General features: G+C 43.4%; 1 protein-coding gene across 6 annotated transcripts; it reads right to left on the minus strand.

The window, feature by feature from the left end:
• Positions 1-508: 508 nt before the first annotated feature.
• On the minus strand, positions 509-27,837 carry CEP43 (centrosomal protein 43). Of its 6 annotated transcripts, none has more exons than XR_009533944.1 (14): positions 27,646-27,837; positions 26,846-26,899; positions 24,861-24,915; positions 24,293-24,381; positions 23,703-23,840; positions 21,277-21,357; positions 18,790-18,849; positions 10,849-11,075; positions 8,678-8,790; positions 7,212-7,280; positions 5,522-5,561; positions 4,524-4,620; positions 2,141-2,941; positions 509-1,632 (listed from the first exon to the last, which is right to left on the minus strand). XR_009533944.1 is itself a non-coding variant. In XM_060114609.1 (13 exons), the coding sequence occupies exons 1-13, from the start codon at positions 27,745-27,747 to the stop codon at positions 2,867-2,869; spliced, it is 1,197 nt and encodes a 398-aa protein (XP_059970592.1). In that variant the 5' UTR covers positions 27,748-27,837; the 3' UTR covers positions 509-2,866. The 6 variants fall into 6 exon arrangements, 4 of the variants coding, with proteins under 4 accessions (XP_059970592.1, XP_059970591.1, XP_059970594.1 ...); XR_009533943.1 differs by having other exon boundaries at positions 509-968; positions 1,562-2,941; XM_060114609.1 differs by having other exon boundaries at positions 509-2,941; positions 10,849-11,072.

Genomic DNA, 27,837 nt, shown 5'->3' on the forward strand with positions numbered 1-27,837 from the left:
GCGCTTCCCAGACCCCTGGATCTGTGGATGTGGTCGCCTTGGATCCTCACCGGGCACACACTGGGGCTGACTTCTGCTCCAGGCACCAGGGATACACACTGCTTACAAAGTCCCTGCTCCAACGGAGCTTATGGATGATAACCCAGCGCATCTCAGACAGCAATGAGAGATGAATAAAATACACAGGGCAAACGTGACAGTGACGGGGTGGGGGGTGGGGGGAACGGGCAGCCCCTTCCGGCTGGAGCTTCTCTGAGAACGAGACGGAAACAAGCCAGCCCGGCAGGATTCTGCGGGAAGGACGAGCCAGACAAGGAGAGGCAGATACACCCCGAGACAGGACCCACCTTGGTAGCTCGCAGGTGCTGTGCGGCGCTGGGGCGGGGAGCGAGGAAAGAGGGGCAAGGGGCAGAGGCAGGTGGCGGCAATCGGGGCAGGACCAAGGGCAGCACAGCTGGTGCCCGGTTACCGTCGCTATGGAACACAAAGGGCGTGAGCTTTCGCCCGCTTTAGTCATCATCAATAAAACGAGACTTTTATTGACATCCGACAAGCAAAGAAACATTTGAAACACTCCACTGTACAATACAGGTTTTACCATAAAAATGTTATTTCCTGGGTTAATATTTCAACATGTACTTCTCAACAAAAAGAAAACGCTAATCACACTCAAAACCTTCTATCTAATCAAGGGACACATGTAGAAACAGAGCTTTTTCATAGCTGAATTTTAAGCTATTAAAACTATCTGACCAGATGTATGTATTGCTGATGACAGAGGGAGTCTCATATTTGGCCCTTTTCTCCCCATCCTCCCAGATACTATAAAAAGATCAGATTCTGTGGGTAGCAGAAAAATGACAAATTTCAGATGCTGCTATTCAGAAGTTTTCTGCAAAATTAAAGCGCCACACCCCGATGATCGTTCCATTGAAATGATTTCAAATCATTGCACAGAAATCTAGCTCCTATAAAATAATATAAAAAATAAATCACACGTTTGACACAGGTTCCAGAGGGCCAGAACGGAACCACAAGCTTTATAGAAAACGACTTTTTACAGAGATGACATCCAAGGAAATACATTTTACAGCGAGCACACTGGGGGGCTTTTAGCAACAGACTGCATCTTCATGCAGCGCTATTTCCTCACACGAAACAAAAAGCCTGACCGAGACCGAGATCACACGGCCCACAAACTGAGGGCAGCTTGGCAGAGCGGCTCCCAGGCTGCCCCGGCCCACATCCTGCCCTGCTTCCTCTTGGTGTTCATGGCTCAGCTTCACTTAAATTGTATAAAATCAGATTCTAATGCCACATAACCTTGATCCGTACATTATCATTTCCCTTTACATTTCGGAGCCTAGTAAGTATTTCTGTAATGTTTAGACTCGTATGCAATGAAACACTAACATCATACAAACCACAAAGTCCGTTCACTTCTTGAGATCAATGAATTAGGTCTAATTTGCTCCTTTTATTAATAAAGGTGACAATAAAAAGCTTTAATTTAACTGAAATTCAAAAGTACAAAATTTAACACAATCACAGCTTTACTTACATCAATATGAACATGCACGCATCACTTCCAATTGTTCTTTTTAATACTTCAGGATCAGTAATGTCAGCAACCTACATGAATAGCAGCACAATGGATAGAATGTAAACGAGACTGCCTGAAATTCTATCATTGGCTCAACTTTTAAGGGTTACAATGAAACTATGTACAGTGTACAAAGCTTGTCAAACTGGATATGGTCTTAGGCCATTACTACTGTTACAGTCCAATTTGGATTTTAATATAACCAACTTATAGATCTGAAATAAAAGCACTGCTTAATGGTTTCAGATGCATTTTGGTATTTAATATGCTTCAAGGCATCTTTACAAATAATAACTTATAACTATGACAAGGAGAACCTGTGAATAAAGCTTCTTACATGGACAGAGCGCGGCGACTACAAGTGCTGTCAGAGACAATTCCATGAATCAAAAGTCATAACCATCTGGATTTTAATCTTTAAAACAAGCAAAACTAAGTAGCACACACGTGAGTATTTTAATATAACCTCAATGGTCTAACAAACCTTCCAAATGGAAGGAAATATAAAATAAAGTCAACCTATCAAATGTAACTTACAGTGATGGGCTTCAGGACTGCAGATTTTCCAGGCCACCTGCCAACTACCTGCAGAACCACCTGCTGCCGAACGCGCTGACTGCAGACGAACCACCTGCTGCCGAAGTGCCTGACCGCAGGCGGCTGCCCCACAGGCGGCCACGCGGAGCTTTGGGAACCTACGGCTTTACTGGCACCTTTGTTATGCGCTTAACACTGGCATTTCACAGGCTCGCTCCTTGTAGTGAATTTGAGCGTAATCAACTTCCATAGAGAAGCACATAGCTAAACCAAATTAAGAATACTGAATCTTCCACACATGGTCTCAAATAAGAGTATTTTGTTTAGTATAATGAAAAGTTAATTTTTTTTTTTTTTTTTTTTTTTTTTTTGCGGTACGCGGGCCTCTCACTGCTGTGGCCTCTCCCGTTGCGGAGCACAGGCTCCGGACGCGCAAGCTCAGCGGCCATGGCTCACGGGCCCAGCCGCTCCGCGGCACGTGGTATCTTGCCAGACCGGGGCACGAACCCGTGTCCCCTGCATCGGCAGGCGGACTCTCAACCACTGCGCCACCATGGAAGCCCAAAAGTGAATTTTTTAAAATATCTGTAATCTTTTTGAAACACAAGGCACCAACAGGGAGCAGACATTTCAGCAAAGAGTGATTGTCCAGGAGAAAAAAAAAAAAAAAGAACTGATCAGAGTCCTTTGTCCTTTGCTGATTAGAATACTTCCTTCTTTCATCGCCTAGGCAACATCTTCCAGATAATCCGCAACATCACTGAGCTGGGACACAGTTAGGTCCTGTGTCAGGTCATCAAGCTTTGTTGTTCAAAAGAAAGAAAAGAATTAGTGTCAGGATGCAAGCAGAGTCTTAAATAATGTTTAACATCTATTGCTATAACTTAAATACTATCTTATACTCTACAAACTGCTGCATAGTCAGAAGTCCTTGCCCTCACTTTCTTCTTCCTTTTCTGAAATCTTTTTGAAAGCTGAGCTAACAGTTGAACTCTACATTAACAAGAAGACTGGCTGTTAAAATAATCTGCCTGTAGTTCTTTTCGTAACTTTAAAGCAACACTTTCAGGCCTCTTTAGGATGACATAAGGTAAAAAGAGAAAGACAAATTATTACAAACTTATACCGCATCAGGAATTAGAGAAGCCACGTTATATGTTATGACTTAACCTTCAGAACAAGCCTACGAGGGACGCATTGACACCTCCACCTCACGAATAAAGAAACTGAGGCTCAAAGGATGCAGCTCGCCTGAGAAAGCACATACGTAAAAGCACAGGAACGCGGGCCCAGATTCACTACAAAATGCTGCTTCTCTCAAAGGCCTTCTCCCTACATGATAGTCCTTGACAGTCACAAGCACTTGGAGAGCCCTTCCTTATTCTGGAAAGCAATGTTCACCTCCAGGCTGTAGCGACCTACAACCTCCAAGGCAGACTCACCCACAGCTTACCGGGGGCACTGATATCTGATCCTGAGATGCTACCTTACACCTCAGATCTATCACACACCTAAGTATCTGCTCTCTGTCCAATAAAAGGTCAAATGTGATCTCCAAAATGCACTCCTAATATTACACCCTGACTCCCCGTTTCTGCTGTCTTGTCTCCCTGCCTGCTCAGACCTCACAAACACTCCACACCCCAGTCTCTGCTTCAGCTCCTGCATTCACAGGGCTCTTATATACACACAAACCTTCGATACTGACGTCTCTGAAAAGGACCTCCTACCTAGTGTCTACACCCTGAGGTGGTTGATTCTGACTCTCATCCTGACCCACCATGGCCCAGTTACACCCACAGCAATTGAAGCCCCAGTAATAACACGCCAGCATTTCACAAGCACTCAGTTAACAAAGCAGGCGACGACTGAAAACAATTTTACACATTCATTACAGACATTCTTTTTAGATTTGGACCAGGAAACTCCGTCATAAACTTTACGGAATTTTCAACTGCTTTTCTCCTAGTTAGTATAATTTTTTTTTTTATTGGCGTATAATTGCTCCACAATGTTGTGTTAGTTTCTGCCGCACAGCAAAGTGAATCAGCCATACGCGTACACACATCCCCTCCCGCTTAGACCTCCCTCCCCGCCCCCCATCCCACCCATCTAGGCCATCACAGAGCACCGAGCTGAGCTCCCTGTGCTATACAGCAGGTTCCCACTAGCTATCTATTTTACACATGCTAGTGTATTTATGTCAAACCTAATCTCCCAATTTATCCCACCCTCCCCCCTTCCCCTCCTGTGTCCCACATCTGTTCTCTAAGTCTGCCTTTCTATTCCTGCCCTGCAAAAAGTATAAAGTTTTGAAGCTTTACAGTCACTCAAGGCAACAGGCACAGATATAGCACTCCATGGGAGAAGCACAACATCATACTTTATCACTGGTATTGACGTCATCTATTTCCACAGAGAGGTCTTCCTCTATCTCTTCACCAATACTTAGCTCACTTTTTTCTGAGCGATGGCTGGTACTAATTTCAGGGGGAAAAAAAAGAAAAATAAGAACTTTGAATATAAACATTTAGAGAGAGTAACTAGCATTCTTCAGTCTTTCACGTAATTATTTTAATTCTTTAAATAAAACAGAATAAACTATTACACATCATTAATTCCATACGTCTCATCTCACTTGAGCCTTAAAATAACTTAGCAAGGGCACAGGAATGGTCTAGTCCATTTACCAGATGAGAACACTAAGCTTCATAATAGTGACTGTGGTCACAATGGCGTGAAAGAAGCAAACCCAGATTTTTAAACTTTCGTCTCTCAAAAAACGGTACAATATGTTAGAAAGAAAACGCAAATTCTAAATTGGGGGAAAAAACTATCAGTTACATAAAATTCTCAAACTCTGATTTAAAATTTCGAATCATATCTACAATAAATGTTACTTCCAAATTAATTATTAGCCAAGTCACAGGTTATATTTTCTTTACAGACATAAAAAAATTACCTGAAACAAAATATTAAGAAATGTCACGTGAATCAGAAAAACAACTTGAGAGGGCAATTTGCTTAAGCCGAATGTAGACAATTCCCACCACTGAGATCAGAAGGGGGAGAACGAAAGCACTGAGCAACCGGTGGCCTAACGGCTTCTGCTGGCTTCTGAGTCAATCCTTTAATGTTATCTCCTTTTCTGATTCTTATCAAGTTCCCTGCACATAATATAGATGTTCTTATTCTAACGTAAACTCAAAAACATGCTTCAAAGTCCAATGTATAATTCTGGATTAACTATCTTCCATTCACCTTCAATCAATACGAACGAGAGAATCAAAGACTAAAATCAGCACCAGTGTAATCCTGTCACACTTCCCTGTTCCGAAATTGTTCACAATTCACGCATTTCTTTTCCACCACTGTTCTTACCTATGAAAATCATCAACATAGTCATCTTCCTCTCCAGTCCCTGGTAAGTTGAAGAAAAGATATATATGTTATTATTTATATAAATACACCTCACAATTTATCTACAATTAGACACACATTTCCTTCAAAAACTACACTACTGAATTATATGGCATCATTAAAAGGAACAGCTGGGCGGCAGTTTGGATTTGGGGGAAAGTAACCACTCCCCCACCTTCCTCCGGCTTCTGTAGCCAATTCAAGGACAAAATAGTCACTGAATAATGGGCTGGAGCCTAACATTAGCCTCTGACTTCCTGGTCACACATACAAGCCTGTCCTGCAGGCCAAAACTGCCCACAACCTGTTTTTGTACAGCCTGCAAGTTAGGAATGGCTTTTACATTTTTCAATGATTGTAAAAATACAAAGAATACTCAGAGACTACGTGTGGCCCACAAAGCCTAAAATACCCATTCTGTCCCTTTACAGCAAGAGTTTGCCGACTCGTGCTTTAAACATGTGAAGCGCCTGTCTGTGAACATGAGTGCCTTTGACTAATATTTTTGTCTCCCAAGCTAAACTGTGCTCTAAAGCCTTATTCCAGAAGCGTCAAGGTTCTGAGGGCAGGATGGTGCCCACAAGTGGCCTGGGGCACTTGGAGGCTTCTCCTGCTGCAGGAGTACCGCTCCCGCTGCTGCTCCAGGCCACAGGACGGGGCACAACACCCCAGAGTTCCTGTTACACGTCCATCCCCATCAGACTGACTCCCTGGGGCCCGGACCACGTTCCGCCAGCCCCAGGGAAGCGCCTCTACCTCGGCACGCACTGCGCGGCACGCACTGCGCTCGCGGTCCGAACGTCAGGCTCTCCCCTCTGCCTGCTCCAGCAGGTCTCGCAGAGCAGTCACTTCCTGGGAGAGGCTCCCCCATCGCCAAGGCTAGGCTAAGTCAAACTCCTACCCGCTTCCGTAAGGCTGCGGCCTGACTCTTCTAACACTCAAAGTACCCGTAAGGCACCTGTTTTTTGTTTGTTTGTTTGTTTTGGGTTTTTTTGCGGTATGCAGGCCTCCCACCGTTGTGGCCTCTTCCATTGCAGAGCACAGGCTCCGGACGCGCAGGCTCAGCGGCCATGGCTCATGGACCCAGCCGCTCCACGGCATGTGGGATCTTCCCGGACTGGGGCACGAACCCGTGTCCCCTGCATCGGCAGGCGGACTCTCAGCCACTGCACCACCAGGGAAGCCCGAGGCACCTGTTAACACCCATCTTCCTGCTAGGTTTAAACCTCACAAGGACAGCATCTGCTGTGGTTACTACTCCCTCCACCCCTGGCCGACAGAGTAACCCTGGATACATAAAAACCATCCAACTGTCTGTGCACGAGGTGCTCACGGTAGGTTGACTGACACTTCATTTAAGATTTTATTCTAAAAAAATAATCGCCTTAGGCCTTCCCTGGTGGCGCAGTGGTTGAGAGTCCGCCTGCCGATGCAGGGGACACGGCTTCGTGCCCCGGTCCGGAAGGATCCCACATGCCGCAGAGCAGCTGGGCCCGTGAGCCATGGCCGCTGAGCCTGCGCATCCGGAGCCTGTGCTCCGCAACGGGAGAGGCCACAACAGTGAGAGGCCCGGGTACCGCAAAAAAAAAAATAATAATAATAATAATAATCGCCTTAAAGCAGTCAATACTGAAACTGGAAATCTACTTACCTAAACCAAGTGATCCAATTTTATCATTGACCAATTTAAGATCTTTCAAAATTGTGTTTCCCCTTTTACCTGTGAACAGAAAAAAATATTCACATTAAATTGACTTTTAGAATATAATAGTCTCTAAACCATGTCAACTTTTTTTTTGCAGTACAGTTTGTTGATACATCATAACCGAAAACTAAGAAGAAAATTAGAAACTGTGATTACACTGCATTATGCATTATTATGCATTACACAATATCATATGCTTACACTATGTATCACACATCCCTTTTTTCACCACACTATTACATATCCTTTCTGTAGCCATACTACTCTTTATTGGAACCTGACCATCAGAATCCTTTTCTACCCAACTATCAGATATCAGCCTTCTATAAAAAGCCCTACTGGGTATGAATTCACGGACTACAGTTAATTATTCTCATCAGTTTTATTTTTCCTTTGAACTTCTAAATTTTGCTTCAATTTAATCGCTATTTCATTTACCAAACTTATCTCCTCATTGGTTTTTACTTCTTCAGTCCCCAGTTCTCAATGCCCTCTCTAAATCATCATTTCCTAGTCAGTGTGAAGAGTGACATGATCGTGACTTCCAGATTCCTTCAGTGAAGGTGACAACACCGTGGGAGAGGAGAAAAAGAGGGAAACTGGGCCGAATTAACAGACTCATGGCTAGTGTACTTTACGTGCCCTGGGAAACCCTACTATAGTGGTATCACATAACACAAAACGGTTAGTAAGTACTACCAGATTATGCAAAACCCCACAGCAATTTCCTAATAAAGATCTACTCAACGAGGCACATTTATACTCTAAACACTCTGCCAATTAAATCCTGTATTTACTATGATATAGTATACAAAGCTCATCTGCATGATTACATGTTTAAGGCTTTGCTTTTTAAATCCTTGGTCTTGTCACCGTCTGTGTGCAGTAGCAGCGCCATTCCATGTCTAGCTAACAATCCCTACCTCTGCTGCATGTAAGAAGATACATCTGATCCAAACCCTAAAGGGAGAATAGTATTTTAACATTCTTACGATGATTACTGTGCTATCTACAGAATCTATGAAACAAAGTTTTAAAAATTAATTGTAAGTAAATCCTACATAAGTCAATTTAAATGTCCAAAAAAGAGAGATGGCTTAAAAATTATAATGTCTATTTATTATAGAAGACGGTTAAAAAGTCAATTTCCTAAAAATATTTCCATGGCATAGGAAAAGCAGAATACAAAACAATATAGAGAATATGACCACGCTCAAAAGAAATTTTAAAAATAAAATATTAACAGAAAATATCACTGAGCAGTAAAATTATGGGCTATTTTTATGATTTTACATATATTTTTCTGAAAAAATAAACAATGATCATACACTACTTAATTAGAGAAAAAAATATCATCAGCATTCAAAGTCCACGGCTTCAGTCAGCAAACCTAGGGACTTCAAGACACTCACTTTCAGGGTCTTTCAATGAGGGAGCTCCAGGAAGGGAGCTGACTCCACTTTTTAATGGGGGGGCGTCCGAGAGCGATGCAAGGCTTCCTACTTGCTTACTAGGTTCACTTCTCCTAGCAAGAAACAAGCGTACAGTTAAATGGGATTCTTACATTCTGCCATTAAAACATAAGCAGCTTGAATATATCTTATAGGCAACACAGGAGCTGGGAAATAAAGAATATACATTTCACAGATTCAAAATCATGAAGTATACCTGGCAAGGCAAAACAGCCTAAGAATCACTGCAGATTCATGCAGGAAGTTACCACCTCTCTCTAGAACTGTGTGTGATATCTCACAAATTAAACTGCTCCTCTTCATCGGCTTCACTGTCTGGGAGTTTATCGGAAGCCCCCTCCGTGGCCCAGAGATGCAGCCAAGGGACAGCGCAGGAGCCGACGAGCACAGCACGACAGCCCAGACGTGGCCCTGCAGAGTGGGCCGCAAATGACGCCACCAGCTGACCTCAGCACACAGCCCTGACCGCCAGCCTGCAGCGGACGCGGAGCAGCGCCCAGCAGCCCGCAGGCTCGCCCTCCGGCCCGGCGCCCTCTCACCTCCTCCGGCGCCGGCTCGGAGGCGCAGCACTCCAGGAATTCCCCTCTCCCGCTCTTACTTCTTTCATCTTTCCTCTTTAAAACCGGGTTGTTCTCATCAACACACGTACGTGCTACTGTTCTTCGCAGTTTAACGTTTCTAGCCCCACATGCCCGCCCTCCAGCCACCGCGCATCCCTCTGCACCCTGTACAGGAAAACTCATCAGGAAATCGCTCTGCCGCATACAGTCCTCTCGTCTCAGGCTTTCTTGAACCCACGCTAACCCTGTAACACTGCCCCAGCCCCACCCGACAGGGCCGCCCGCGAGAGGCATCGGGGCTCCGTGGGGCCAAGTGCAAAGGGTGACTTTCAGCAGAACTTAACTCAGCGGCTCACTCGGGCCCCCTCCTCCAAGGACGCCTCTCTCTCCGGTTCTCTGGGTCCCCTTCCCGCTGAAGTGCCCCTTCCTTGGTGACCTTTTCCAGTCTCCCGGCTGCGACCTCAGCCAAGACTGATGACTCCCTAACTGTCACCTCTAGCCCGGACCTCTCCCTGAATGCCCACACCCACACCCACACCCGAAAACAGGCTTCACCTTTCCATGGCCGACCTTCTTGAACTCGCTGGTCGAGGGTGAGCTCCGGACCGCCGCGCGGCCCACCTGTGCGATCCAGCCTCGCTCCCCCTGCTCTTCCCCCGGATCGATGCATTTCCAACGCCTAGTTACTCAGCCTGGGAACTCCGGAGCTGCCCTTGATAGTGCTTTTCCTCTCGCACACTTATCAGCAAATCCTTTTGGATCCAAACTCAAAATACATGCCAAACCGCCTATTCCTCACCACTTCCACCATCACCTCTCACCTGGATAACCCCAACAGCTTCCCGCCCGGAGACCCAGCAGCCAGGTGGCCCTGTCACAGCGCAAGTCGGACCGGTCACGCTGCTGCTCACAGCCCCGGGGCTTCCAGGCCCCTCGGGGTCAAGCCAAGCCCTGCGGTCGCCCCAGCCCCTGGCCCGACTCCACCTCCTGCAAGCTCCTTCCTCGGACCTGCCACACCACACACCTCTGCCTGTGCAGGGCTCCGGAAGCCCAGCTCAACGCCTGGCCTGCTCTCCCCTCCGTAAGCTCGCCCTTGAGGTGAGGCCTTCTCCGACAGCTACTGAGAACCGGCCGCCCTCCACACCCACACTCCCGCCCTCTGCCATTCCGTTCTCTCAGTTCCTGTAACACGGGCTGCATCTACACGACACGGCACCTGGGGACTCTTAACTTATTGCTGCTGCCGTCCAGAGTATGAGCTCCCGGAAGCAGAGATTCTGCCTGTTTCATCACTGTTGCACCTGTACCTGAAACGGTACCTGGCATACGGCAGGCACTCAGTACAAACCTACCTGCTGAAATCATAAACATCTAGGTCCTTCAAAACTTGGAACTGTTTTACTACATAGAAGGCTTTAATGACATAAAATCAGACTTACGAATTCAATAATTACAGAATCATTGGTAGCTCATTACTTCTTAAACATAAAACATTTAGAAACTCTATTTTTAAGCCACTAGTCTGATAATATAAAAGCACAGGTTACTCACCAACCATAGGTTTTTTCTGGTTTAGGAATGGGATCATCAAAGAAAGAATCTCCTTCCATATCATCTTCATCTGGACAAGGGCCAGCTTTGTCTTTGACATCTAGACTTTTGTTGCTTAACAAGGATCCTATTTTTGCTTCGTGGGCCAGTAAGTGAGGACTGCTTTTGCTCTTTGGTTCTGGTGATGAGATACTGGAATCACTCTGACAAGCATCATTGCTGGCCTTCTAGGAAAAGAGAAAAGGTCTCCTTGGCGAAATAAAACTTTAATAAGACATCTTAAATAATAAAAAGTCACGTGAACATACGCAATTCTGTGTGTGCACGCGCATACACACGTGGGGTCTTGCAACTGCATGAGGTGCAGTGGGACCCCCCCGGACCTACCAGTTCATCCCTAGGCTTCAGAGCATAACTAACTTTTGAAGGGGAAAAACGTCAAACATGTTTGTACTATTCCTCTCTTCCCTCCCTAAATGGAAATACCTTTACCTAGCCCATTTATAAACAAATTTTCCCATTTCCTCTTACATATATATCACTGCTTCATAAATTACCTTAATATGTTTCCAACTCGCAAATTAAAAGCATTACTAATAAAGGAGATAAGGAAGATTAGTTCATTATCATCAGTTCATCACATAAATGAACCAAGCATTAAAACAAAGTGGTCATCAACAAAACCAGCAGTTTTCCATCCAGTGCCAAATACAGTGGACATCAGGTGAAAGATGCCGCCTTTACCATTCACATTTCTAAAGTAAAGTTTTGCTAGTTTTATCACTGGTCTTAATTCAGACTTTCAGAGTAACTCCCTATTCCACACCTCCCTTAAACGTCCATGGATGCATGTATTGATGCATATGTTTCTATATATCTGAAACCAATGTACAAAATTCTCAAGCATTTTTACTCCTGTCCTACTGATTTGGTGATGTTAGCAAAAATATACTGCACACTGTATTTTCTTGTTTTCAGGTAGCCCTAACCCTCACAACCTAATTTTATTCTATCCTTGGTCAGATTTCTTTTTATCTTTAGACATTTCTATGTCAACAACAATAAAAATAATAACAACAAAACCAAAATATCATGATAGTAATAATAAAAGTAGCTAACATTTATGGAAAGTCTTCAAATGCTTCCCATGTGTTACCTCATTTTAATCCTCAAAATAACCTTATGGTGCGTGGGGCAGGTTCTGTTTTCTCTGCAGAAATGGAAAAGGAGATGTAGAGACACTGCAGTCACTTGCCAAGCTGGGGAGTAAAGGCGTCTGATATCAAAGTCTGATTCCAGAGGTTAGCTCTAATGCCTTATGCTCTGCTATTAGGTTGAGTCATATGAAACTGTCGTTTTTATGGGTTAAAAATGACAGTTTCCCAAGATTCAGCCTTCACACTACAGAGAGCAGTGCTGAGTAAGACGCCACAGTGTGTGAGACGAGTACTCTCCTGAAACGTGGAATGTGTAACGGAGTCCATACTCTACTACCAACTATATAATGTTAAGGAATTTTATGTTCTCAGGCATGAGCTTCCTCAAGAATTGAACCGCAGTAGTCTTTTCCAAGTCAAATTATTACTAGGAGGTAAGGAAAAAGGGATGGGCAGCTGGGGAAAGGTGGTAATAATGCGGGTTAGGAATTACTCAAGGACACACTGAGGATGCCTGCACTTTCAGTCTGTGCACAGACAGAAGGTGCTGTGCAGTAAGACACACACTTATAGTTTTACACTAATTAGAGGCCATGATTAGTCGACAGAAGGTAAGATATATGCTACACAATTTTTAGGGCCTTGTATAGAGTTATACATTCCGTATGTTATTAATATAGACACATCAATGGTTGTAAAAAGAGATGTCTGGAGCAATAAATACCAAGTTATCACCCTTTTAGACAACATAGGATGTTTTCAAAGAAGCAGACACTTTTTCAAATTTCCCAATAACTTTCTTGAAGTTTTCCTATTATTATCAATTATAGAGAACCACCATCCACCTACGTATTTCTTAAGTATATGCATGCCCATTATAATTTGATTTATAAGTGTTTTAAAAATTGATTTATATCTTTTCAAAGGAATATGCATTTGGAAATAAATACCCTGCATTCTTGTGCTGTTTAAACACATTTATGATTACAGATACTAAGACAGTGAAAGACTGTCTCCTTCAAAACATCCCTGAGAAAATTCAAAAGGACACCTGACATGAAACGGACAAATACAAATGTAAAGCACATTACAGGAAACAATAATTATTCCAACAAAGTCTTTCTTCCCCATGAATTCGCAGCAACATAATTTAAGTCCATATCTGAACTTAATAACCAATATATATCCATGATTATTTTTGACAGGTTTTAGTCTTGCTATGAAACAAAAGACTAGTTTTAGGAAGACAAGTTTCATGGAGTAGCACATTATGATGTTCAACACAAAACATATTTTTTTAAATAATAATTTGTTTTAAAATTATAGTTCTATTTATCTACGGAGTAAAATTAAACTTTAAAAACACTCAATCTGCTTTGGAAGCGCTGTCAAAATCAATTTCTAAATCACATAGGAATGTGTCATTTACTTTGTAACTATGGCTCATTTTTTATCAAAAAGACCATTACCTAACCGGGTTACTAATGAATTCACTAAACTTAATTCCAAATATTTTTTACTATTAAAAAAAAATCCACAGGAGGAGAAGCATTTATCAAAACATTCTGTAGATTGAAACAAAAGTACTGCAAAACTTTAAGAGCAATTTTCATGGAGGAAGTCCAAATTTTCTGAGCAACAACAGATCAACTCACGATGCATATACCCTGGGATCTATTTATCTTTTTTTTTTTTAGATTTTTAAATGGTAAGTTTAATAATGGAGATACACATGGGGTACAGAGAGACACCAAATACAAACTTAGAAAAAAGGAAGCATTAAAATGTCTTCTTGGAGGTAAAGATGTCTAAGCTGAGTTTTAAAAATAAATAGAACTTTGAAGACAGGAGTTAAGGACAGGGTATTCTAGGCAGTGGATTAGCTAGAGCAAAGGCACAAAATTGAGAAACAACAGATATGCACCAAGAGACACAGAGAGTTCAGAATTGCTAAAGTGTGAACTTAAAGCAAGGCTCAGCAGAATAAAGCAAGACAGGTCCCAGATCACAGAGATACTTCACAGAGGAGTCATGTTTGCATATTAGAAAGATCACGTGACTACGTAAAAAAACAAACTTGAAGAGCCAAAACTCTTAAAAGAGGAGAACAGTTAGGAGGCTGTTTGAGTAACCCAAAAAAAGGTACAAGGGATTTAACTAGAGCTGTAGAAGCAGCTGGATGCTGTGCGTAAATCCCAACTCTTCTATGTAACTTTACACAAGGCCCTGATCTCCCTATGCTTCAATTTCTTTATCTGTAAAGCTGGCATAATAATGCTGACAAGAATTACACAATATCATCCCATTTTGCTTATGAGGAAACTGACAGCTGGAATAAGGATTAATTAGACGGGACAGTTCAGACAAGTATATACAAGTTAAGTTAGCAGGACTTGGTAATGGATTTAATATGGGAACAGCGAGAGGAGTGAGATTTAAGAATGGCTCCCTGTTTCAATTTTGGAGACTATCAACTGATATTGAGAACACAGGAAGAAGAATTGGTCTGGTGAAAATAAGGTCTACTTCTTATAACTGAAATTGAAATAGACTGGGATCTGTTTAAAAATCTTTTATCATGGCTTAAGACAAGTCTCATACACATAAACTTCAGTTAATTGAGTCTATCACCTAGATGTGGACAAATTAAGACTCAGGATAAATCTAAACAGCTAAGATTAAGAATTGCTTAAAATAAAGAAATGCAACCAAAAAAAAAAAACTTCCTATGACAAGGCCTTAGAATTCATTCCCTGGACAACCTCAGAAGCCTTGGAGGTTATTATGGGTTAAACTGCATCCCCCCAAAAGGTAAGCTGACGTCCTAACACCCAGTACTTCAGAACGTGCAGTCATTTACAAGTAGGGTCACTACAGATGTAACCAGTTAAGGGGAGGGCACAGTGGAGGCAGGCAGGCCCCTAACTCAATACGCCTGGTGTCCCAACAAGAGAGGACAGGCACACACAGGGAGAAAGCCCCGTCAACATGATGGCAGAGACTGGAGCGATGTGTCTACAAGCCAAGGAGCACCGAGGACTGCTGCGAGCTGCGAGAAGCCAGGAGGGAGGCCGGGAACAGAGTCCCAGCCTCAGAAGGAGGCAATCCCACAGACACCTTGATCCCAGACTTCCAGCCTCCAGAGCCGTGTGACAGTAAACCTCCGCTGTTTTGAGCTACCAACCTTGTGATGCGGGAAGTAAGAGGTAAGTATAATAAAACATAACAAAGTCTTGTCTTTCCAGATCAGGAGGAGGCCTACTGCACAGCACTACAGAAGTCACTTAATCCCTGGGATGGACCCCAGGGCTAATAAGCTTTATGGTAAATTACAGCCAAACTGTAAGGAAGTTCTAGTGTATGTTCAGTTTTCTAGTAGTACACTTACACATTCAAGATTTCAATCATTTCTAGATTAACAGCAAATCAGCATCATAAAGAAGTTTCACAGAGAAATAACTACCAATTTTCCAGTACCCAAAAACTGAATTATCAGTAGAATGTCTTAAAAACCTGGAAAAAATAATTTTGTTTTTCTAAACTAAAGGCTTAACCTGCACTGTTCATAACAGAGGAACAGCAAAACCAAAGAAACATCCCCGTTTTGCAAAAGTATTCAAAAATATTTGTGCAATCCCAATTCTCTTCCCCGCCCACGCTTCAGCCCGCAGCTCCCCTCCCGGACTCCGCCAAAGGCAGTCTGTGACCCATGACTTACTAATGAATTATTTAGAAAAGTAGTTTTACTACCATTGTAACACACATATATTTAAAGGTTTAATTTACGTATCTAGCAAGTAAACACTGTGGAATTTGAAAACCACAAAACAGACATACAAGCCCCTCTTTCTAAAAACTCAGTTTTTCTAAAGAAACGCTATCCCTATGCTGTATAAACAATCTGTAATTCCCACAGATGCACATGAGAACCAATGTCTGGCTGTGAAATCGGCCTGAAGGTTACCCTCTGTCCAGCCACTCTGCTCTCCTACCCTGTGCAGCCAGCTCACAGGCTCAGCGGACAAGAAGTCTGGGATCTGAAGCAGAAGGCCAGGCACAATTATGGGTTATGGGCCAAGTGCTGGCATCCTGTTCACCCACATGCATTCCTTCATTTAGGTGGGGTGGTGTGGTGTGGTGTGGTGTGGTGTGGTATGTGTGTGTGTGTACAGAATAATACTGTTTTGTTCATCTAGAGAACCCTAAGGTGAGACTATACTTTCGGGGATCATTTCTACAGCTCGAAAACCCGAAGGCAACCGCAAAAGATGAGGAAACACACGCTCCCAACGTACACAACATGTGATCCCCATCAATGCCCTAAATCAACATAAAGCTGGGCGTATCCCAGAATTTTGAAAACAAGGAACAAATTAAGAAATGTCATTTATTAAGAACTTGAAGCAAAAAAATACCTCAACACAAATCAGTTTTAAAACACCTAAAAATCGATTATGAAAAGAAAGGATAACCTTCCATGTTACATTTAATGTGATGATTAAAACAGCTTCGTGTTAAAAACAAACAAAAACATCAAATACCTTATTTAGTTTTTTCAACTGAATGGTAAAAACCTTAGTGGAGCCTACCAAAAGTCTGTTGTAATAAATAAAATGCATTTTTTTTTTCAGACAACTAGCACCATGCTTGGTACAACAAAATGGTTCACACCAAAACAGATTATTACGGATGATACTTTGGAAGTGTTAATGCACATTTAAAATGTTTAACGCGTTAAAGAAATGCCCTCCCGTCTAATATTTATGCACCTTGTATTCTAACTCTTCTAGCATCCTTTATTGTCCTACAACAATAACAAAAAGAAACATAACTTTTATTTTTACTCAAATTAAATTAGTTCAAAACCCTTAGATTTTGCTTTGCATATTAACGGGCTTACAATACTAAGTACAAATCAATTATACATGTAACTGATTTTTTAAAGTTTATTTCTGATATGAATATAGTTTCTCTGAAAACAGCCAGAAGTCTCTGAATGAGCAATTAATACTTGTGCCTTCCCGCAGGCAAAAGAAACAGTAAGACACAGACACTTCCTGCTGGGCGCCCTGGGCTACCACTCCCAGCTCTGCCCACCCCAAGGTGCCACTACCTACCCTGTGAACGGCTCCCCCTGGAGCCTGGCTGTGGACAACACCCATGACCAGATGCAGCTCAGGATTTGGATTATTAAGATGTTAAGAAAGTTAGGATATTAAGGGTACTGGGACCCTGCTGCATGCACAGGGCAAAACATGAAGGCAGAGGGAGGGAGAGCTAACGGCTCCTCTACTGGGCTGGAGACAGGCAATGGTGGGTACAACACAGACTTCTTATAGACGCAATTCGGAAACAAGAGCAGGGAAGTAGAAGGGAAAAGGTTTCCAAGTTGTTGAGCAAGTGTTTTGGGCTCAGGAATATAATCGTGAAATAAAAGGGGCCCAACTTGCAGCCTGCAGCTCCAGAATAAGGCCTGTGCAGACTCTTCAGTCACCCGCAGAGCACGTGAGGCCCTGCCCGGCGCAGAGGGAGGGCGATGTCTGGGCCCCCGCCGCTGCGTCCGGCACACAAAGTGAAATGTGTCTCCTAGTGGCTTTGGTTTTACGTATCAACTTCTTTCAAATGTTTTAACTTCTTTAAAACTCATGACACCAGCAAGATTTTTAAAATTTAATATTATGAAATATACTTTACAAATGTACAAGAAACTGACTTAAAACATCTATAAAAAACATGCTAGTTTATATGCTTAATTATTTTTCTTAAGATCTGTCTCACGTCTCCAATTTGACCATAAACTGCTTAAGTGAGGACCCATGTTAAATCTGTCTTGCCCCCAGCACTTAACAAAGACTTTCACTATGTAAATGTTCAAACATACTCGAATACATTTTAAAACATCTTCTCACGTAGTAGTGCATAAAGAAGAGTGTGAACAAATATAATAACAGGAACTTACCATTGAAACCACTAGAACTAAAGCCAGCTAACACAGCAAATACAATTTTTCAAAAGCCTTTAATTTTGGAACTCCTCAACTTAGCGAAAAAAATCTATACATAAACCTAGGCTCAACAAGGACTAGTGATTCTCAAAGAATTGAACGTTAAATAACTTGATCTTATTCTAAATAAGTTCAAGAACTATACAGATAATTAATGCTTCTGAGAACTCCAATACTTAAATTTTATAAGCAGTTCATCTACCAGCTTAGTCGAATTTTGAGATCTTTTGGGAAGGAAGAAAGGCAGGCAAGGCAGCGACACAGCGCGCCCCTGTGAGGCTGCTGTGAGTCAGCGCTCAGAAAGGCTAACAGACAGGCAGGGGCTGACAAGCTGCTCAACACAAACAGAAGTGTCTTGAAGGAAACTAGGGTTGGCCTTTACTCATCGGCTGGCACTTATCCAAAAAGCAGTCTGACGTTCTAGTTACCTCAGGTAAAAATCATAATGTTAAGAATACAGAGGTGACCATCCATTCAAGAGGGAAGTATCTTCAACTTGTTTTTGTTGCTAAAAAAACAAGGAATTCTCAAAGCAAAACCGAGAGCAGAGTTTTAAAATACAGCACTATGATTTTCACCTGGATAAAAACTGAAAGTCAAACTACTTTTTCTTTTACGTCACCATGACTTTGGCGTGTTCTGATCGCAGAAAAAAGAAAGTGACATTTCGAAGGAAAACGCAACCCTAGGCCAATGGGAACTCAGCGCCCGAGGAGGCCCGCGTGAGGCCGGCGGCTGGCCCGGCCCAGGCCGCTCTCCTCCTCGGCCCTCCCGCGTTACCTTGGCACCAGACTTCCGCCTGCTTGGCTTCTTCTTACCTTGTCCTTTATACCTTGGTATCTGAGCATGAGAATAAAATGACATTTTACCACAAAGTATAAATCTTTAAAAATAAACTAATTCATACCAAACCAATACAGATTCCTATTAGAAAATGTCTTAAAAATGGAAAATCTAACTAATGTGCTTCATTTTGAAATGCACTGTTTTAGTCTTTTCTTCACACTCTTCCTAAAGTGGTTCAGCTCACGTTTAATTCCTCTGTCCGACAGTCACGGGGCTCAACGTAGGGACCAGAGCCCCCCGCTCAGCTCCCGTGTGTGGGGACTCACTCCTTTCCCGCTCCATCCAGCAGCAGCACGTTAAGAAAGCCAGCCTGCACGCCTCGGCAGCTTCCTCTGGGACCCGCCCTGGCCTTACCTCTCCTCCCCCGGGAGGACACAAAGCGCGCTTCTAAGGGCCGGGCTGGACCCTGTGCTTGGCCCCAGCTTCCCGGAACTCTTAGTGCTCTCCAGACCGATGAGGCGCCCTAATGTGTAGGCCCTTCACAGAGCCCCCAAACCACTCAAAGACCTCAGAGACAGAAGAAAGCAGGCAAGAAAAGGGTGGGGCAAGGGCTGGAATCCCAAATCCAGATCCTGTAGGACTACAGGGGAACTGCGGTTTAACTGCCAAAAGAAGGCCTTCTCTTAAAACAGACCCCATCCAGCCCCACTGGAGTGGGGATAGAGATGGGCTACGGTGTCCGGAAGTGCTCACTGCGCCCGCAGGCCTAGGATGCCGACTGAGAGCCCGGGTGAAGCTGAAAACCATGGGAAGGTGGCAGAAGCAGGGGACATCTGGAGACACCTTAAAAGTTACCGTCACTTCTCTGCATTCAGAGCAACATTTCCTGACTTAAAACTTAAGACTCTCTTGGTAATTCTCATGATAGAGCTTAATTAAAACTCTTTTTATGTAGAGAGCATACGGATATGTAAAATAGACATTAACATTTTATCTTGAAGACACACAATATGTGGAAAATTAGTATTGCCAATATGCTTTAGAAAATAATATGCTAAAAAGAGAACTTCCAAATAACTCAATACTATAGGTATTAATAAGTAGTTTGGAATATGGTTAATTTTAATCCCTCTAAAGCCAGATATTTTCACAGAAAGCAAACCTTTCTTTTTACTAAGGCTCTTGTATCGGGCACTTAATTTGAAGTGAATTTTAGATTCACTCACGACCTCGTTCTCCCTGTACAGCAGGTTCCAGCCTCCAATGAGCATCACGGGAAAATGCTTCCAAGACCAACCGACCCTATTAGGAAAGGCTAACTAGGCCTCGGGAAACAGAACGGCTACCAGCAGCGTGAGAGCCTCATTCCCAAGGCACAGCATTCCTCTGATTTCTAAATCTAAAAAATAAAAAGGAGCAACAAAATCAAAGAACCAGCAATAAACAGCAACAGAAACCATTCACTGGTATCTACGCCCAGGCATCTGGGAAAGCAAGGAACCTAGCAATACAACTGCTGCCCTCCAGACGTTCACCTACTTTAAAAAGACACAACTTGTATCAACGAATAACACAGGGAGGTACTCCATGGCACCTCTCCAAACAGAAGTCAGAGGAAGTCACACAACACAATCAGACCCAAGCCCGCCCTTGGGTAAGATGGGCTGCTTCATCCACCGTGCTGTGCTCAGCCAGGCACAGGAAGATGCCCTTCCAGACCACCACCTTTCTATCCATTCCTACTATCACAGAGAGCCTTGATTTTAAATTCAAGTGTTCCACACAATTTTTTTCTCCGTTAATCCAAATCCCTGAAATCAGAAGGCCTTAACTTTAACAGCTCATACAAATATAACCAGAGTGCATAGACTTTTTATAAGTCCTTAAAATATCTCATTAGTATAAAAAAATCATCGTGATTTACAATTCCAAATCTGGGCACCTGTCTACAGTATTCAACACAACGATTCTATATTCTGGAGCCTGATATTCTCAAATTACAGGAATTTATAAATGAAAAGTAAATTTCCTTGTTAATTGAAGGACAAAACGCTCAATGTACCAAATGAATCCAAATATCCTACAATTCTGTTATTTAACAGCATATTTCTTTCTACGATACAATATTCAAAGCAATATCAAAGCAAAAGAATTTTCAAAAATTAAAAATTTTTTTAAATAAATTCAATATTTTAAAAATGGAAAGTATAGTACTGAGATCCAAATCTCATGTGGCTCAACATATAAATTGTTGATAAAAAAATTTAAGAGCATATTTACATGGCATTTTAAAAAACCTACTGTCTTGCATAATGGTCTCAAAGGAGCTTATTAAAGCTTTAGAAGACTCTCTAAATAAATAAATAAATAAACATTAAAATATATACTTCATCAAAGACAAAAAAGCACTTTAACAACAACAAAACTTGTAACAAGAGTAGAGACAGAAAGCAGAGCCCTGTGGAGCCTTAGCCCACTCACCTTACTGGGAGGAGTGTGTGCACTTGTTTTTCCTTCTGGTGACTTTGGTGGAGAATGTACATCAGATAGATCTAGTGTACCCTGAAATATTTCACAGTTTAAAATTAAAACATTTAAAAATAAAGCATGAACATACCAATTATACCTTAACAGACTATCAGCATTTAAAACCACTATACAATATTGGCACTTTTATTTCTTCCTATTAATATAAATATCCTCATTAGATTTTCTTCAAATTTTACCAAAACACAAAGCAAACAGATTTGTGATTCTAATTACCTGTTGAGTATTTCACCCAAACACCTTGAACAGGCTATGCTCAGGCCGCATTTAAACATGCCCCCCAGCTTCCTTTCCAGAGTTATTTAACCTTCTCACTTTGCTTTCCCAACTCGCCACACTAACACTGTCCTGCGATTCTCAAAGATCTACTCTTTCTACCTTCCCTTGACTTGCTTCCTTACTTCACTGTCTCAAAAAAAAAAAAAAAAAAAAAAAAAATCAACTAGCAACTCTCATAAGAACAGGAGTACATTCCAAAAGTGGCTCCTGGTGCTGCGTTATTCGTAGATATAAGCAACTCTCATAAAAACAGGTAACTGGGGGGTGGGGATGAACTGGGAGATTAGGATTGACATGTACACACTATTATGTATAAAATGGATAACTAATAAGAACCTGCTGTCTAAAAGAAATAATAATAAAATTAAATTTAAAAAAAAACAGGTAACTATTACAACTATGCAGGATGAGGCACTAAATTACAGGGGCTGCCAGGAGGGAGTGAGTAAAAACGAGAGAAAACGTCCCCGAAGTCAGAGTCAAGAGAACATGAATGGTGGGGCTTCCCTGGTGGCGCAGTGGTTAAGAATCTGCCTGTCAATGCAGGGGACACAGGTTCGAGCCCCGGTCCAGGAAGATCCCACATGCTGTGGAGCAACTAAGCCCATGAGCCACAACTACTGAGCCCATGTGCCACAACTACTGAGCCCGCGAGCCACAACTACTGAAGCCCGTGTGCCTAGAGCCCGTGCTCCGCAACAAAAGAAGCCTCCACAATGAGAAGCCTGCGAACCGAAACAAAGAATATCCCCCACTCGCTGCAAGTAGAGAAAGCCTGCACGCAGCAACAAAGACCCAACACAGCCAAAAAACAAAATAAATAAAAATAAATAAATTTACTAAAAAAAAAAAAAAAAAGAGAGAGAACATGGATGGTAACATTGCACAGCTGGGTACAGGAGAGGATGTACCATTTCAGGTGGAGAATAGATGAGAAAAGGGGGAAGGCAAGAAAGCAAAAGCCACTTTCAAGGGTAAGCTCCACCTGGCCTAAGCACAAGGTTGCACATTTCAAAAAAAAGGCATAAGGTTAGAAAGCCAGGTTGGTGCCACATCATGCAGCATCTTAAAGTTGAGGAACCTGGAGGTTATTTAGTTGCCATTACATAGTCACTGTGATGTTTAAAGAGGGAAGAAATAGACAAAGAGCTGAATTAATTCAGCAATCATGAATAGAAAAGACTGAAAAGATGTGGGCATAGCAACCTGGTTTTTAAGGGGGGGTTAAAATGCACCTTTGGTAAAAGCTTCACTGAGTTCAGTGGGCTCATCCACAGCTAGTTTTCTTCTCCAGCATCACAAGTCCAAAGTCCGTTACCTTCCACATTCCTACAGACCAACCTGACTAAAGGCACACATTTAACCAGGTATCTGGGACAGTCACGACGTTGTCTACATCCATGAAACAGTATCTTTATGTAAAACTAATGTTTGTAAAGGAAATCAGACCATTAATCTCATTAGCACGATTTCTAAAAAGAAAGGATAAGACAATGGCTAATCAAAACACGAAGTATGAAAATGTTTAGAAACCGCAAAATCAACAGCTTAAAGTTTTAAGCCTAGTTTAAAAAAGCCTTTAAGTTCAAAAAATTGTCAACTAGCCTATAATTCAGCCCTTCTATGTTTAAAAACAGTAGTAAAAGTAACAACCAACAATTGAGGGTTCTCAGCATTTCACATGCACTAACTCACGCGTGTCCTAACTCACACTTGTAAGCTCCGCAACGCCTGCCAGGAAGACTACCATCCCATCTACAAAGGAGGACCCGGGGAGGGGAGCCGCATGACCAAGGCCGGAGGCTGGTTAGTGGAGAAGCTGGGATTGGCTCCACACGGCCCAGCCCCTGATCTCCCCGATCTGAGTGTCACTCCCCAGGACAGGTGCAGCGGCAGCCTCAGAGCAACCGCATCTCCAAGTTTCATCAAAATGTGCATGTATACAGTCTCTTTGGTTTTGAAGGAATAACCTCTTTTTATTTAAACCCGACTCATTACGTATGCACTCATCTGCGTAGCTGCACTAGACAGGCAATGACTGGAAAACAGAAACAGGTAATAAAGGATAGGACTGGACTCACTTCCCCGCTGGTTGGCCCTTTTTCTTTCTGTTGACAGCGTCTGATCACTTCTAATAATAAGGGTCCACCCACCGTACCTTCTGCTTCAATAATTCCTAAATCGCGGGCTAAATTCTCTCGACCTTCGAGACCTTGAAACTGGGAAAGAAATAAGATATAAAGAAGTATAAATGCACCAAAATATAGAAAAGTTATTTTCAGAGATTAAAGAAAAATATTTTCAGAACTTAAAGACATCTCTAAACTCAAGGAGGCCATTTTTCTAAGGAATGAAACGTCCATTTTTAAGAATTACATATTTCTTTTACCAAGTCTCTGCATTCAAAGTCTCCATTACCAGGTATAGGCTTAGAGCAGAACAAGTTAACTCTATAACAACACTTCGGTCAACTTATGTGAAGCAGGGACACTGATGCCAGCTATCTGCCAGCTCAGATGGCTTTTGAGAAAAAGATAATCAACTATAAACTATAATCTTTATGCAAGATTAAACTAAGTAAGTTGTCAAATTTTGCTAACTTTCAGCTTGTAATGAACCCATCTGTATCAAAGGCAGTTTCAGAGACAGACGTAAAAAGCATCATTCTTACTGTGCTAGTTTCAGGTTGAAAAACAGCCAAGGTGAAATCAAGATTGAAGAACTGAAGAAATTCGGCAACGAGACTAGCCACGAGCCGGCCTGCAAAGAGCAGAAGAGAAGGTGGGAGAGGGTCTTCAGGAATCCGAGGCCTCCCCACTGACACTGGGAGTAAGATAACCACAGTAAAGGGAGAAAAGAAGTTTCTCAATGTTTCAAATTGCAAATTTCTTCTCTTGAATAATACAATTAAGTGATGAACATCTCAGTTCCGCCATTTCCTCATTAGGACCATTGGTCTGGAACTATCAGTAACACAATGTGACATTTCATAAATGGATGAGTGGTTTGCTTTTCACAGTAAAATCAGCTTTTTACAATAAAATTGGCTTTAACCAACAATTTCCCATGACCACTGATATCTAATGGCAACTCAGTTGTACAATAATATACAATTAAAAATGAGAACCTAGAAGAATCAGATACTTCAAAAAATAATCTGAAATTCCTCATTTCTCCCAAATGGAGTCAAGATTTGAAAATTCAGAGACAGACAAAATAAACAACAACAAATATCTTACCATCTTTCGTATTTAAAAACTTTTTCAGGCTCTCATTGACTAAAGGAGTTTTGTTCTGTTAAAAAATGAAATATTTTAAGTGTTATACATTTACCCCCAAACGACTACAAAATGTAGACTAAAGTTTAATTTTTTGGCAAAGATATTAAGTTAAATACTGTCACTCACAATTTGATGGCTAAACCCATTCTATAACTACTGATTACTACAGGAGCTACTTTTTGCTAAGGTAAGGACTGAGATATACTCAATTAGGAGATCCTTCTTGACAGCAGCAAAAGAAATTACTTAGGTGTAGTAGGGATGGATTTAAGATGTTAATGAATTAGAGGGTGCCTGGAGCACAAGGAAAGATATAAGACAGACACAGTCTTTCAAAACTGAGGAAAAAAGTTGCAGAGGTATTAAAAAGCAGAACATGAGTCAAGGGAATCAGCTTTCTCCTTGAGAGAGATGTAAACATGTTTCCATGCTCAACAGAAGAGCCAGCAGAAAGGGAGAGGCCAAAGATAACAGCGTAGAGAAGAGGCACTGACAGTTAACACCTAGAAGGTAAAACCAGAGAAAGTGATTATTCTTGGACAAGATAGAGTCGCCTCTGCTAAAGCAGGAAGGAAGGAGAAACAGATGAACACAGATGCAGGGGAGCTTTTTCTGAGATGAGTGACAGATTGTGGGGGAGGACACAAAAAGTTAGGATCTGGGGCTTCCCTGGTGGCGCAGTGGTTGGGAGTCCGCCTGCCGATGCAGGGGACACGGGTTCGTGCCCCGGTCTGGGAAGATCCCACATGTCGCAGAGCGGCTGGGCCCGTGAGCCATGGCCGCTGAGCCTGCGTGTCCGGAGCCTACGCTCCGCAACGGGAGAGGCCACAGCGGTGAGAGGCCCGTGTACCGCAAAAAAAAAAAAAAAAAAGAAAGTTAGGATCTGATGCTTCTATTATCTAGTGAAGGGAGAGACAAGACCATCTGTCAACAGTGAAGGAAACAGGTGATGTAGGAGGCTAACGTGAAGGCGAACTGGGAGCTGCTGAGCAGAGACGAGGATCAGGGTCAGCCAGCTCAGGACCTCACAGAGGCTGGAACCACCAGCCAGGAACAGGAGCAGTCCAGTGCGGGGTGACCGCTCCAGCGCAGACGGACACACACGGGGAGGGGAGTTAATCTGCTCAACTAAATGACCCTTAAGATTTTTCCCCAAATCAAGTATGGCTGGAAGGCAAGGTAGGGAGGATTTCTGAGATATGGACCATGGGGTCCAGACCAGCTAAGAACAAGAGGAAGCTAAGAGAAGACTGACGTCTGGAAAAACACAGAAGAGCCAAGAACTGAAGACCTTCATGACGTTAAAGAGGAGCAAGGCGTCTAGGTCTAAAGTGAGGAGAAGAAGAGGCTGATTTGTCACAGAGGAAGTTGAAGGCCTTGATTATGGAGTAATGCTTGCTGACGGCAAGTTCGAGGATATTTACTCAAGATGGTGGCAGGACGTGCCGTAGAGAGAAAAAACGAAATACACTTATACAGAGAGAAGTGACAGGACCTTTGACATAAGAAAGACTACATGATTTTAAAATGACTGGGTGACTGGATAGCTTGGAGAAAAGCTGCATACGATATTCCTCCCACCTGGTGGGGATTCACAGTGCATATTAGCATATTAAAGGTTCTAAGGGGTCCCGCAGTAAACCCACTTACTGTGAAACCGTCTCTTCAGGTGTTCTGGATTTCCCCTAGGGAAAGAGATCTATGAGATTTACTATTGGCCTCAGAGTTGTGGTGCCTTAACTTTCTTTAGATTACTCCAAACCTCTAAAATATACATGAAAAGAGAATAATCTTGACCCTCTCCCAACAGTAAAGAAGTTTAATCCTTAGTTCAAAATTGTCCCTGGCTACACACTCCTCTAAACAGTGTTCTAGAGTGGCTTTTAAGTAATTAGAAATTAAACATAAACGAATACAGTCATTAAACTTTGTAGATTCCGTACCTCTACTTTTTCTTGCTCCTCTAGCGCTAAAAACACAGCTGCTCGGAGTTCAGCCTTGAAAAAAAGCGGGGAGCGGGGGTAAAGGAACAAAAATGATCTCAGGACATTTTCAGGACAAGAAGCTCACCAGCTGAAATTTCAAAACGCAAAAGGAAAACTAGCAAGGTGATAACGCTCAACAGGCAGGTGCAAAGAGAGGCCAGAAGGCGTCCCGAGACAACCCGAAGAAAGGGCGCAAGCTCTCTGGGCCCCGTGCCCACCGTCTGGCCCCCTGGCACTGGCAGCACCCATCACTCTGGCTGCGGTCCTGATTTCCGGTCCTCATGACGCCCATCGGTCGCGTCAAGGTTGCAAAGTACACTTCGAGAAGCAGCCCGCCACCCGCTCGTCACCGCCAGCGGGAGGGGCTCGCTGCCCAGCAGGAGAGGCCAGGGGCGGGGGAGACCCAGGGGCGGGGGAGACCCAGGAGCGGGGGAGACCCAGGAGCGGGGGAGACCCAGGGGCGGGGAGCAACTCGACCACCGAGCCTGGAACGGGACCAGAGTGGGTAGCGGGCGATTCGACCACCGGACGCCGCGGTCGGCCTCCTCCGACGAAGGCAGGCCGGTCCTCCCCACCCGCTCGCCGCCGCGCGGCCCGGAAGCTCCCCGGGAGAGATCCTCGACCCGAGCGCGGACCGCCCCCGAGGTGGCCCGCGAGCTCGGACCTCAGCCCGCGCGGCCCGCCGGATGTGCCCCTTGCCCCTTTGTGACGCCCGCGGCCGGCCTCCCCTCCGCCGGACCCCCGGCCTCCCGCCCAACCTTGATGCGGTTCAGGACCCCGCTGTTCTCCAGCGTCTGCACCAGCAGGTCCCGCAGCTCCGTGTCCTCCTCCGCCACAACCGCGGCCGCCGTCGCCGCCATCTTGCTTCTCCAAGACAACCGCCCAAGCCGCGCCGACGGCCGACGGTTGCCGCAGCCCGCCCGGCGCGCGGCAACGCGGCTCAGCCCACG

The sequence above is a fragment of the Mesoplodon densirostris genome, chromosome 12, assembly GCF_025265405.1.
Source record: "Mesoplodon densirostris isolate mMesDen1 chromosome 12, mMesDen1 primary haplotype, whole genome shotgun sequence".
Classification (NCBI taxonomy): domain Eukaryota; kingdom Metazoa; phylum Chordata; class Mammalia; order Artiodactyla; family Ziphiidae; genus Mesoplodon; species Mesoplodon densirostris.